The 14,393-nt window shown below is 46.9% G+C and overlaps 1 protein-coding gene across 3 annotated transcripts in view; it reads left to right on the top strand.

Moving 5' to 3' along the window:
• The window catches only part of FAT3 (FAT atypical cadherin 3), a 662,765-nt gene extending 648,448 nt beyond the window's left edge, over positions 1-14,317 (top strand). The window contains exons 24-28 of one of the 3 annotated variants that reach the window (XM_059186746.1): positions 845-1,500; positions 5,175-5,288; positions 7,397-7,456; positions 8,003-8,038; positions 8,647-14,317. In XM_059186746.1, coding sequence (XP_059042729.1) covers positions 845-1,500; positions 5,175-5,288; positions 7,397-7,456; positions 8,003-8,038; positions 8,647-9,269 — 1,489 coding nt within the window. In that variant the 3' untranslated portion in view covers positions 9,270-14,317. The remainder of the gene's footprint in view (positions 1-844; positions 1,501-5,174; positions 5,289-7,396; positions 7,457-8,002; positions 8,039-8,646) is intronic. The other 2 variants (XM_059186755.1, XM_059186764.1) reach the window with 2 other exon arrangements.
• Positions 14,318-14,393: the final 76 nt, after the last annotated feature.

Here is a 14,393-nt window from a genome sequence, read left to right as displayed (position 1 = left end):
TAGTACTAACCTTTATGGTAAGCACAGAATCTGTAGGATATATAGATCTTTAGCCCTCCACCAGTCCACTTTCTCTGTCATGCACCCTATACACATACACACACACACAGTTCCCAAAGGGACCTAAAATTACCGGAACTGTTGAACCAAGGATTTCTTCCTCTTGGGAAAGCCTGTGTAAGTTATACAGGTTCACTGCTTTTCCTCTGCAGTTCAATCTTAGTAGTTCAGAGAACTAAAAGGATTGAGGGTAAGTTAGTGGCAAACTAATTTGGTGGCAAAACCGGCCAAAACTGCTCCAAGACTATCTCTAGTCTTTATTTCTCTGATTTCGTGTGAATGTCCGTATATTTTGTCATAGAGGCACGGTACAGTTTCATTCTGGGGTCCTATGGCAGCACCAGTTCCAGCAGTGGGGCGGATGTGTTACAGAACGGGAAAGACATGTACTGCATGGCATTTCCCACATTACAAAAATGTAAATCCTGAAGTGCATCGGCCCGAGGATTCGGAGCCCAGTCCCTCTCCAACAGCATCTGTTCTTTCTCCTCTTCCCTTCCGACGTCTTTGCCCTACTCCCTTCTGGAGGGGAATCGGACTATCTGGGAGAGATCCGGTTGGTTGGGAGAAGTACCTTCACTCGCCACGACAACTCGGGCCACCTGCCGAGGTGCCCACCACCTCCCTCCCTCGCCAACAGACACACGCACACACGCACACCATCACTCTATCTTTGTCTCGCTTCACGTGACTTTGGGGCGCTGGACTTCCTTGGAAAGACGGCCGCGGTGAACCGCGCTGCGTGGCCCGCCGTCTGAAAGGCGTTTTGTGTTTTGTCCCGAAGGTGCGAGGAGGACGTCAACGAGTGCGAGCGGGAGGAGTGTGAGAACGGGGGCTCCTGCGTCAACGTGTTCGGCTCCTTCGTGTGCAACTGCACGCCAGGCTACGTGGGCCAGTACTGCGGGCTGCGGCCCGTGGTCGTGCCCAACATCCAGGCCGGCCACTCGTACGTGGGCAAGGAGGAGCTCATCGGCATCGCCGTGGTCCTCTTCATCATCTTCATCCTGGTCATCCTCTTCATCGTCTTCCGCAAGAAGGTCTTCCGCAAGAACTACTCGCGCAACAACATCACGCTGGTGCAGGACCCCGCCACGGCCGCCCTGCTCAACAAGAGCAACGGCATCCCGTTCCGGAACCTGCGCGGCAGCGGGGACGGCCGCAACGTCTACCAGGAGGTGGGGCCCCCGCAGGTGCCCGTGCGCCCCATGGCCTACACGCCGTGCTTCCAGAGCGACTCCAGGAGCAACCTGGATAAGATCGTGGACGGGCTGGGGGGCGAGCACCAGGAGATGACCACGTTCCACCCGGAGTCCCCGCGCATCCTGACGGCCAGGCGTGGTGTAGTCGTGTGCAGCGTGGCCCCCAACCTGCCTGCCGTGTCGCCCTGCCGCTCGGACTGCGATTCTATCCGGAAGAATGGCTGGGACGCAGGAACCGACAGTGAGTAGGAGGCCCTCGTGCGTCTGCTTGTGCCTTTAGTGTCGCTGGGGAGCTGTGGTGTGCCTGGCACTGGGGAAGGAAATCAGGGAAAGGAGAGAGAACAATCCTGGGCAGGGCACTCCCTGTGACACGTTCTGGCACTGAGTGTCCAGAAAAATCGCTCTGGTTCTTATCCCTCTTTGACAGATGGGGAAAATGAGACTCCGGGAGCATGCATCAGGTGTCCCAGGCCACAGAGCTAGGAAGAGGCAGCAGAACGGGCCAGTCCCAAGCCGCCAGCTCTAAAAACCCATGCTATACTCACACTAGCATACCATTGGGGGTAATGCAAGCAGTGTGGCGACAGAAGTGAAATACAGAAAGCGTGTTCCAGAAGGTCAGAAGAGGAGAGTATTTGTAGACTTAAGGTGAAGACTTGAGATTAGCAGAGAGAAATCTGAGTTGGATCATGATGGATTAAAGGTCTGGGGAAAGGCAGAGGGACCCACACAACTGGAAGACCAGCAATTCTGTTTGGCTGGAATGCAGCATCCTTGAAATAAGAGGGTGAACCTCAAGGTAGGAAAAGTCCAGTCCAGATAGTGGTATTTCCCTCTCCTTCAGGCCTCATGGGGCAATATTCTAGCCCGAGAGCCATAGGTGCAAAGGCTCTGTGGTGGGAAAGGCCTTGACATGCTGAAGAACAGAAAGGAGGTCGAGGTAGTTAGAGATTGGTGAGCAAGAAGGGAAAGTGAATGCAATTTTTTTCTTAAGATTTTATTTATTTATTTGACAGACAGTAGGCAGAGAGAGGGGGGGAAGCAGCTCCCTGCTGAGCAGAGAGCCCAATGTGGGGCTCCATCCCAGGACCCTGGGATCATGACCTGAGCCGAAGGCAGGGGCTTTAACCCACTGAGCCACCCACGTGCCCGGAAAGTGAATGCATTTTAATGGCAACATGAGTGCAGGTTTTTAAGCAGGGAAGCAGTGTGATCCAATTTACATTTTTGAAAGATGGCCCTGACTGACCCATGGAGAACAGACTAAAAAGGACCAAAGAGGAGCAAAAGCAGAGACTAGTTAGCTATCTTCCATGAACAGCTAATGAACATCTAATTGAGCAATGGTGCTTGATTTCCCTGTCCTAACACGGTGAGGATGAAGCTAAGGCAAGCTCTATTGTAACCTGTGGCTTTTCATCAGGCCATTATGGCTTTATATTTCAGCAGCAGATTTGCCCTTGTAGCAGGAGTTTCCAAAGGCTGGGGTTTTAGTACTATGATACATGTTGGGATAGAGGGTCGGGGAACACTGTTTTCAAGTGGAGAGCCTATGAGCAGAGGAGGTGAAGGGCATCTTTGGGGACAAGGGGGAATTCCTGCTGTATCTTCAAGCATAAGTTAGATCTTAGTAGGAAACTATTAGAGAGGGCCTTCCAGAAGCAGGAAGCAGCCTGATGAGGGTAGGGGGCACATGAGGGTTACCTGACAGGTTCTCTTGTTCAGGAGAAAGAGGAGGCTGGAGATGAAAGTTTGGACATCATCTGGATGCACAATGGTTAAATCTCGAGGAAGGGGGTCAGTGATGAGCTCACGGAGGGAGCAAGAATAAAGATGGCCAGACTGGACCTCCAAAAGAACTTGGAGATGCCCACATGTGGGAGGTGGGCAGAAGGCAGAGGCCAAGAAGGGAGGCAAACAGTTGCCAACAAAGAGAGCAGGGACAGAGGACATGGCAGCTGTGCAGAAGCCAAGACTGTCGATAAGGTTAGTGGGGTTGAGTACTGTAAAATGGTCCAGAAGGACACAGGCTTAAGAAAAAAGCAACAACAGCAGTGTGCTTGACACCTAGAAGATCTTTGGTCATCTGAAGAGTGTTTCAGTGGGTCGTCAAGAGAGAATCCAGAATGTAAACATTAAGGACAAAGAGCTTTGGGGAGACAATGGAAGTAGCAGGTGAACGTTTGCCATATGTTGGATCTTCATAAATCTTCCAGGGGCCCGTGTGGGCATCCAATTGAAGGAGTAGATGGGTGAGATAGCAGCTTAAGAACAAATGGCTAGTAGAAGGGGTGATGAGGACTAGGACCTGGCCCATCACGGTCCACAGCCTGTGCTCTTACCAACACTCCTGTTGGGAGCTTTAGCAGGAGGGAGAGGGATAAATTGGGAGAGGACCCCTGATGACAGAAGAGGGTCTCTGTTCTTTTCTGGGGCCACCCAACCACACTACCTGTGGAGTCTGTCTTTCTATAGACACTCTTGTAAGTTGTTGCCCTTGGATTTTCACTATAAATGTATTCCCTGTCAAATGACTTCACTAAAGGCTTGCCAGTGAAACAGCTCTTGGAAAGGCTCTTTTTTATTTAACAATGAAGAAAAGAGAGGGTGGAAAAAATGAGGTGGAGGAAGGAGTTTTATGCACAGCCTTCACTGAGATGGAACATTTGTTGTTCCCTTCCTGGTGTTTGGCGCTAAGCTCGGCCATTACCCGGTGCTTTTCTGAGACATATCTTGGTATTTGGGGCAGCATGGCTGTTGGGAGGTGAACTCCTCTCAGGCGGCTCTCTCTGCTTAGATTAGTTGTTTATCCAACTTCTGGTCCCACTGTGCTTTTAGCATCTGACAGCAGATGTGGAGTCTCAGTACCCAATATTAACCTCACCCTTCGTGAAGGAAAGAGTGATTTCCACCGTCACAAAGGGGAACAACTGCTCCCTTAATCACAAGTCCCTGTCTCTTCTTTCCATCATGTTTCGTGATGATTTGAAGCTTCTCCTAGTGATCCTTCTTCTCTACTTCCTTCCTAATGTGACAGCTTTATTTCCAGAATTTACCTTGGGCCAAAACTCACATTTCCCCCAAAAGTATTGTTACGTTTTTATTGAGTAGATTTCCTTCTTTGTTAAGCAAGGCAGAGTTAGCTGGCTAGACAATCTCTAGGCAACTAATTCATTTTTTTACTTGACAACTTCAAGATACGGCTTGTTTTTATTGCTTTCTTTAGTCCATCAAATAAGAAAATAGCCCTGTAGAGTGTGTGTGTATGTGTGTGTGTGTGTGTGTGTGTGTGTGTTGTTCAGGCTGTCTCTGTATAGCCAAAAGGAGGAAGTGGGCAGATGAGAACAGGTCCACACCGCTGACTGCCCTCTTACCACATAGATTCCAAACACTGCCGTTCCCAAAAGTGGTGTGACGCTGCCCTCTAGGAGGCAAGATGGAGAACTCCACTCGCTCCCCAGAGATGAAAGTTGGGATGAATGTAATGGCATTCTTACCTATAAAATATTTATATCCTTATTTTATAAGTAATCTCATTTAACCTGGTGTTGACACCGTGTCGGTTCATGTAAATGATTTAAATTAACTCTGAATGGCAAAGAGCAGCCCGGCCGCTTCATCCTGCCTTCACTCTTCACTTAGTCACCTCTCTTTGAGGAGGGAACAGCTCCTTTCGGCTGTCAGCGATCTGGAAGCTCATTTACCACGGGTTAAGGGTTTCGAATCCATAATGTAAATCACTTGATTGACAGACCTTTGCCCCCAGTGGCACAGTCAATTTTCTATTGTGGAGCTAAATTATTTTCTCAAAGCAAATGAAAGAGCTCAGAGAAGTGAACTCCGGGGGCAGGCGGGCTAGACATCCGCACAAGGTAACCGGTGTCATTTCTGCTTTCTCCCTGGCTGTCCACAAAGACAAAGGGGTTGATGATCCCGGAGAAGTGACCTGCTTCGCAGGCAGTAATAAAGGCAGCAACTCTGAGGTTCAGTCCCTGAGCTCCTTCCAGTCGGATTCTGGCGACGACAATGGTAAGCCCTCGGTAGTAGCTGTGTTCCCCGGTAGCTTTGCCTCATGTGCTGACAGTGGGTAGGGAGGAGGGTAAGGTGACCAGCTCTGTTTCTGGGCCTGATCATTGACTTCAGAGCATGTTCACCAGCTTTTTGGGCTGGTCCCGTTGTGGGGTGTCATCACAGCAGGAGCACCTGCCATGGGTGCCCCAGGGGTCCTTGTCCGAGGTGGACCAAGTTCCATGACCTCCAAGAATGCATCCGCTTTGAATTTTTCCTGCTGGAACCACCTCATCCCAAATGATCCTCTCTAGAAAACTGTAATTGATTGATTGATTGATTTTTTTAAATTTTACGACTGGTGATCTGGTCACCCTTCACTGTGTATCCAACCTCTCTGCATCATTAGAAATTCCTTTAGTGGTGAGACCTCCTTCCCATAGAACCTCCTTCCCCTAGAAGTGGCATTGTCATTCAGCTAAAGTCCCCTTATAAGCAACCAGGGTCATGGGCCTTTGGAGTCTCTATGAAAACTGTGACTGTCAATCCACTCCTTAGAAAAATGGACATTCCATATGGTTCCTGAACCTCATTGACACTCCAAAGCTGCCATCAACTCTTGGGAACTTATGGAGAGGGTCCTAATGCTGGACTGGGTTTTCTGAGCTCAGGAACCTGCTCTGGAGGATGGGTTGGTCTCCCCAGGCCAGGAGGTGTGGCAGAAATGGTCACAAAATAGTGAGAGTTTACTATATGGAGTGAATTAAGACTAATTTCCAGTAGTCATCCCCAGAGACAACATTCTCTTAGTCAATACCTTATTTCATTTCCCTCCCAGTAAGCCATTGGCAAAAATTGAATAGGTATCAATTAACGTAATCACACAACCCATATGCATGCCACGTTTCTCCTACATACTGAACCCTGTGCTGAGTATTTTGAGCCCAGAAGTACAAAAGGAAAAGATGTCGTCTTTGCACCCCAGGTAAATAGAGGAAAAGGGGAGCTCCAAGGCCATAGATACAATTATGGAAGTAAAAGAGTCTATTTTCATGACCCTCATCCCCCAATCTCTTCTACCCCGATACCCTGCATTCCAGAGAGGTACAGACCCTGCTTGTTTCTGACTGCTGGGGTAACAAACCACGTAACAGTGGCTTTCTTCTGACCATTTCCAGAAGGTCAGGGTCATACCTCCAGATCTGTTTGCCGTGATGCTTACTCCTTCCCTCGTCTCCAACCAAAGGAAAGCTGGTGCTGCTTGGCATTTTGTATAGAAGCAGCCGAGAACAGATACCTTCCACTTTGGCCAGAGTTCTCATGATGCTACCTGGCTGACGTTTCTCACGGGCTCTGCTCTATGCACCCTTAAGCTCAACGCATTTGACCCTTCATGCTCAACCTTCTGGATCATTCCTGATGAAAGTGGATGGTAGTAAGAATTTCCAGCAACTGAATTTTAAGCCTGATTGCCTCTCTGGCAACCTGCTGGTATCGGGTGCAAAAACAACCCCATATGGAGCACAGAATTCTCCTTCCCAGAGTCTAACAATTTCAGAGGCCAGACGCTGACTTCCATCTGTGCTTTACCGGTAGACACTGGGCCTTGGGCTTGCTCTAGGCTCTCCTGGCCATCATGGGAGCGTGACACCATCCGTCCTGCAGAGCTGATCCTCCATCTCTGGCATTTGGTTTAGAGCGGCATGGCTGACTGACAAATAATTATCCATGGGAACAGCGAGGTCTTCCCCTGAGAGCCTTTGGGAGTTATTAATGAGAAATTAGCTTGAACTTGATGAGCCACTGCTTTCCTAGATTGATTTCACTGGGCCATGAGGTGTGAATTTATGATCCAGCCCTTCCTGTCGACCGTGCCTTTCCAAGGACCGGCTCCAGATTTGCTGCTGTGGCCCTTCCATTCTGAGGATCCCCGGGACCCCCCCCCCTCCCCAGATAAAAGCGAGCACCAGAACACTGCCTAATGGGCAGACTGGGGAGGCTTTGGATGTTTGCCTGCTGTGCCTTTGATGTTGCCATTGTTGTGAAGAGAAGTTCTCTTCTATCTGAAATACATGACTAACCGGAAACTGTCCTTCCCTTCCCCTCTGTCTGCTTTTCCTGGCCACAAGCGTCCATTGTGACTGTCATTCAGCTTGTCAACAATGTAGTTGACACTATAGAGAATGAAGGTATTTACTTTTTTCTTCCATAGCCTCTCATGTAAAAGAGCTATCATTTTGGAAATTCGGCTTCCTTGTTGTATTGATCCAGGGTTGCTTTTAATCGGTCGGCAACCTCGGGGACACTGGTTGTTTCTCTAGGCATTGGAGTGAATTTTACCATTTTAGAGGAAAAAAAAATCTAGTTCATAAGTTGTTAAATAGATGAGTACTCTTTTTTATAAAAGCCCTTCTAAGAGTACCCAATCAGTTGGAATCCATATTACTAAGAAATTCGTTCTTACATTCAACATGTATGTACTGAGCTCCTATTATAAGCTGGAAATACTTAAGAAAGCATTCCAAGCTGTCATCTTATGGGGATTGATTTCAATCAGGTAACTTTTATTAGTGACTTAGTACAGTTAGGGGTGGGAACAGGTGTGATTTACCTTTTTATTCCCCCAACAACAAGGAGGAGAAACAGCATGTTTTTAAGTCATCTGAAATGTTCTGTTTTACCCTCTTCATGTGGCCCAGATTATCGGGTTTACCTCTTGCTTTGTATTTGAACAGTGTCTATCATGGACCAAGGACAGAACTACAACCGAGGTGACTCTGCCACGACCCCAGCATAACATTTCACTTCCACGTTTTGAATTGCTGAGTTCGTTCTTCCCCGTCCCTCTCCCTCCGTCCTTTCCAGGGGTTCTCTGATCTGCATTTTGCATGTTCCAGGTGTCTTGTGTGCTTGGCATTGGAAGCGAGAGTCCCACCAGCATCCCTCCCCTGGCCTCCCCACCATGTGTGTCCTTCATCCATTTGCAGCACATCTCCCTGCCTTCCGGGGACCACAGTAGGGCCCACACCCCTCCTCTCTCCGGGAGCATGCTGCCAGCCTCGCTCTGCATTTAGCATATAGAAAGGAAGAGAAGCTAGCAGGGAGGGGGTGCAGGAACCAGGTTTACTCCACATGCCCTGGTAGGCCATCCCTTGTGGCACCAGGCACCCTCTCTCTGAGTCACCATCGCCTTACTGTCTAGGAAGCCGGAGCATGGCGGGTCCCTGATAGAGCCCTAGAAGGAGCATGCACGTGACCCCGGAGTCTTAGTGTCTCTGGGATGTTAATTGCATGTCAGCTCCCCGCATCCGTTCCTTTCCTGAGCCCTGCCCCAGCTCAGGTCTGGAGGAAATTGACTGTCACGACTTTTCTCCCATAGCCTATCACTGGGACACCTCCGACTGGATGCCCGGGGCCCGCCTGTCGGACATAGAAGAAGTGCCCAACTATGAGAACCAGGAGGGAGGGTCGGCCCAGCAAGGCAGCACGCGGGAGCTAGAGAGCGATTACTACCTGGGCGGCTATGACATCGACAACGAGTACCCTCCCCCGCAGGAGGAGGAGTTCCTGAACCAGGACCAGCTGCCCCCGCCCCTGCCTGAGGACTTCCCAGACCAGTATGAGGCCCTGCCGCCCTCCCAGCCTGTGTCACTGGCCAGCACACTGAGCCCTGACTGCAGGAGGAGGCCCCAGTTCCACCCCAGCCAGTACCTCCCTCCCCACCCATTCCCCAACGACACGGATTTGGTGGGCCCACCTGCTGCCTGTGAATTTAGTACTTTTGCCGTGGGCATGAACCAGGGCGCAGAGACGGCAGGCCCCGCCGACAACCCGTCTCTATCCTTGCACAATTCCAGAGGCACCTCGTCCTCGGATGTGTCGGCCAGCTGTGGCTTTGACGACTCCGAAGCCGCCATGAGTGACTACGAGAGCGTGGGAGAGCTCAGCCTCGCCAGCCTGCACATTCCCTTCCTCGAGACTCAGCACCAGACCCAAGTGTAGACAGCGCGCCTGCCCAGGGCCCTCGGCGCAGTCCGTGGCCAAACTGCGGGAAGGATGTGGGGCTCGCATCTGCACGGCCAGCAGCCAGACGGAAACAGGGACTTGCCCCCGGGGAACTTCTTCACAAGCCCCGTGGTCACCGGCAAGCTCCTGTCCGGCTGGGTGGAAAGAAAAGGCTCCGAGAGTTTCTTAGCGGGGACGGATAGCCTTGCAGTAGGTACCTGCGTTCACGACCAAGCACGGGCACCGAGTTTCTGCAGGGGGAGTAAACCACCTGCTGGGTTATACAGCCCATCTTGTATGGCTTTGTGCAGTATTGGGACCCGGGAAGGGTTACAGCAGCAGAGCGGGCAGTATTAGTACTGGCAACGAGCAAAGACGCATCGTCGCATGTCATTTTGAGCCAATGGGGGGAGGGGATGAAAACAGTAGTTATGATGGTTGGAAAAGTTAGTCTCTTAGGGGAAAGAAAAGAGAAACACACATTATTTAAAAAAAAAAAAAAAACACAAGAAAATGGGCTGAAGCCTTTAAAGTCAACTCTATTTTTTTTTTTTTTTAATAAGCTGTCCAGTTTTCAGCTATAAAATTAGGTTTGGGTAACATGGTTTGTATGCTTAGTTATTTTTGTTTGTGTTAAGCATCCCATATAATATAGCTGGGCTTTATGATCTTTGAGAAAGGTATCAATGGAAGGAATGTGAAGATACTTGGGCTTGATTTTGGGGGTCAGGGAGAAGATTAACATTGTTCCAACATTAGAAAGAATGTGATTATCTGTTTTTGTGTTTTCCAGTAAATATTCCTGGCCATAGCTACAATTTTAATATCACTGCAGAAATTGGCTTTTGTTCTGAGGATCAGGGAAGAAAAAAAAAGTGTATTTTGATACACTCTTCTCTACAATGAGAGGAATTAGGGGTGTAAGCAGAATTCAAATTCAGGGGGGGGAAGGGAAAAATATACTTTCAAAGTTTTCAGCTGGATAATCACAATTCTTGATAATGCAGATAAAATCCAAGTGTTATTTTAAATTGGTAGCATCATCACTCTAAATGCAATTATGTTTGCAAAAAGAAGAAAGTAGAGTAGTTCTCGTGTATAGATTAGTAGTGTGTGTGTCTGGGCCTATATACAATTATGTGCTTGCACTCCATAAGGCTGCTCTTGAGGAAAGCGAAAGTGAAGGTTTTAGGATAAGGACCGTGTTGAAAAATCCTGCCAGAGGCAGACCTTCCAATTTCTCTGATCTCTACAATGTTAGAGAAACACCAAATGCCATATTTTGCTCCGGTTCACTTAACTTTTTTTTGGTATTGCCATTTATAGTGACTTAAAACTATGTTTTTGAAGAAATAATATTTTGTTACAGTTTTCCAGAATGAAACTCTTATTTGAAAGATGTGTAATGTTTAATTACACCTCCTGGGGGTTCTCCTCTCTCCTGACGTGTGGGCTTCGGCCAAGAGTTTACTAAATTGTCAGGAGAATCTTTCCAGCAGACATACAGTAACCCCATCCTCGAGGCGGAAACTTACCAAGTTGAGTGACTCTCCTCTTTTGCTTCAGTCAGATTATGGCTGTGTGCACAGCAGCCATAGTAAATAAATGCATATTTGCACTATCTGCTTCATGAGCAAATCTCTGTGTCCACGGTCTCTGGTGGCATATGGCATTGGTGTGTCAACTGTTCTGTCCTGGTTCTGTGTCTCATCCGCAAAGACATATTTTTAGTTGCTTCCATTTTGTTTAGTCCACTGCTCTGTGGGAGTCAGTGTTTCTGAAGCTCATTGCAAAAACAAGCAAAAAAAATTCCTTTTCATTCCAAGCTTCCTGAGTTCAGGATACACTTCACAGATTTTCCAGCTTTTCTTCTCTCCCCGTCTCTTGGTCAGACCTCCTCGTGGAAGCATTATCCGCACTCTGGTCTTGAAATAAATGAAATTTCACTGAGGCTGCTTTTGAGAATAGTGTCTCTGGTATTTTTCTTATGTAAGAAGCACATTTGCAAGAATCACGGCGAAAATGATGAGCTAATGGTCTAGAATAGAATCACTGCTACACTTTTAATAATGCAATGACATAAAAACCGTCAAAGTAAAACCAACAATTCATTTCTTGCCCCCAGGAAATATTAGAACGAGATTAATGCCGATGAGTCCCTACTGCTTACACAGCTTCTCCTCCAGGGAGAATGCCTGACTGACACGGTAATGAAGGAATAAATAGAACCCTAATGCAGTTGTGAAGTCACCCAAGAAAATTGTGCCCACTCTTTTCGCCCTGACCTATATAAAATACCTCTTTTTTTAGCATATCTTCCCCTGATTTTCTGCAGAAGAGTTCTGCGGCTAAGTGTATACCAGATAAGCATGTGTTATGTTTTGATTCATTACCTTTAAGCACATGGTATCTTTTCACTTGGGGGATAGTCGGTTTTCCCTGTAGGTTACAGAATGGCTTGCAGTCCGGCCAGCATGGAACTGGGTGAGGTCACCACTGATCCAAAGAGCTGGAAGGGTCCTTAAAATCTGCTTGTCTAATCCCACTCCCTTTTTTATTTTTTTATGAAAGAGGAAACATGGCCAGAGAGAGGAAAGGACTTGCCCAAGCTCATACAGGAAGTGAAATAGCTAAACAGGGACCAGAACCCGTCATTTGGCTAATATTCTTTCTATATAACATTGTTCACCACTAAACCTCCGGGGACGTGGTATCTGCCTGCTTCTGCTGGACCGTCCGACATCCTGTACTCCTGCTTTGGAATATGCTAGCAAAGAGAATTCGTGGAGATTATTTCTCTGGAAGCCTTAGGATCTCAAGTTTCCTTGAAGCCACCCCCAGTAAGGATGTAGTTTCAGAATTCACACATTTCTTTGGACACTTATCAAAATGCTGCTTTTACCAAATGAATGTTTTCTAAAATGAGGATGGAATGTTAATTACAGAAAGGAACTCAGACCAGGCGTCAGTTATAGTGAGACTTTGATTACAGTGTTACCTACTGGATGCAGTTCTGTTTTTTTTTTCTCCCTCCCCTTCCCAGTCTTGCTGTTGGTTCCTCTCCCCTCCTCCCCTCTGCCATGATGAACCACATGGAAAATATGTAAGCCAATAAGTGTCTTGCCTTTTTTTCGATCACGTATGTGCTACCTCTGAGAAACCATTTCCCATAGCCTGTTTGTGGGGCACTTTACCTATATTACACACATTCTTGTGAGGTTGAGAGTAGCTGGACTGGACCTTTGATGTTTGTCATGTAGCGAGCAGAAACTATGAGGCTGTAAAAGATGAATAGAGTAGGTGTTCATTTGTTTTCTTCTGCAAGCGTTTTGCTGCTGTGTTCCATTCCACGCCAGCTTTCCATTTACTCATGTCCTGCCCATTCGTGAAATGCCGTTGTAGAAGACAGTGGGAAGAGCGGGTCAAGTCTATGCATTTGAGGTTTACTCTATCAGACAATCAGTCAGAAGACCTGGAATGGGCATTTAGGATGCATTCCTGGGACTTATCTGGAACTACCATCGAGAATCTCTAGCACAGCCTAAAAAAGAAGCAGATGAAAAAGATAGACACCACTGGCCATCACCTACTTACTTCCTACCCCGTCCCCTCCCCCCGCCCACTACCCCCACTAATGCTGTGTCTACATCATCAAAGTCAGGGGAACTGAGAAGAGAGATAACCACAGGGAATCATGTGAGATCCAGACAACACTTCCCTGTGAACGAATTCGGGAAGATCTGATGTTCATTTTGCATGGGCTGCCCAGATAACTGTCTGGTTTCTTCACACTTCTGCCCTCCCAGTGCACAGGTTTTGCTAAAAGTCCTTAGGCTTGCATGTTTTCTATTTTTCATTTCCAACCATGAGAAAGGGAGATTTGAAGAGGTGCTGCTTCAGAGTTCTCATTTTGTGTGGTCTGTGAGAAGGCGGTTACATGTTTAGGCTGGTGTTCGTCCCGTGACATTCAACTGCACATTTTTCTGGTGGAAATCCACAAGGGCTTTGAGCTTCTGGTTGCATAATTCTAGGGTTTAAAGTCACCATTTGTGGGTTTGGCATCAGTTAATACTTAGCCAGCTGGCTAAGAGGTAGGAAAAGTAAGATTTTCTTTCCTTACGTAATAATGAAAAGCAATAATTATAAGTATGTAATATTACACAAAGGCCATAATTAGTCTCTTCCAGTGTTGAAGATGCACTAGAGAATCGTACAGTCCATTCAAAGTGTGTTTGGACCCATTGGTATGGACCGTAGCACCCTTTCCAGCAAACAAATACCAGAATTGCTACTACTTGACAACTTTCTGAGCCCATACTACTGCATTTCAGGAGGTGACAAATGTGTTCAGGAAATGGAAGCACTGTATCAGAGAGATTGTCTTGTAAATTTACCTGTTACAAACAGGCTGGTTTGTAAAAGATGTATGTTTTGGTGTTTAAAATGTTTATAAAATTGTATATAACGGTTACAATTTTCCAGGCTTTTTGTAGATACTGTATTTGATGCCTATCAGGATGCTTTAATTTGGGGGGTCGAATATAATTCTAAGTCACCCATGCTGTTGGTCTGCAAACCTTTAAGGTAACTCCATGCATACAAACAAACACACAGGATTTTAAATTTGAAAAGGATGTTTTTTAATCATTTCAAAATGTACTGTAATCTTTTTGGGTTTCTACTGTTTTCATTTAATTTTCTCTGTTTCCAAGAAAATGTTTGTATCGACATTTTTTTTAAAAAAGTGTGTTTTGCCCAGTTACTAAGTATGTGATTTTTATGCCATTTCAGGTTCAGATGAAGTATGTTATTTCTTTACACACACACACACACATGCACGCGCGCGTGCACATATGAACTCCCCTAAACTTGCACACACACCACACACCAAACCTTATGCAAAGGGGAAAGCTAGCACTTCAAGTGAGCCTTGTCCCTTACCTTAGAGATGGATTGTTTCTGCATATATTGCTGTTGGCAGTATTCAGTCTTGTGTTCTTTTTCTAAAAAAAAAAAAAAAAAAAAAAAAAAAGCAAAGAAAGAAAGAACAGAACAACAACAACAACAAGACAGCCAAAAAAAAAAAAAAAAAAACCCAACAGTGTACAGGTTTGTAATTGC

Source organism: Mustela lutreola, chromosome 1 (genome assembly GCF_030435805.1).
Source record: "Mustela lutreola isolate mMusLut2 chromosome 1, mMusLut2.pri, whole genome shotgun sequence".
Taxonomy (NCBI): domain Eukaryota; kingdom Metazoa; phylum Chordata; class Mammalia; order Carnivora; family Mustelidae; genus Mustela; species Mustela lutreola.
This window is presented reverse-complemented; position numbering and strand designations above follow the sequence as displayed.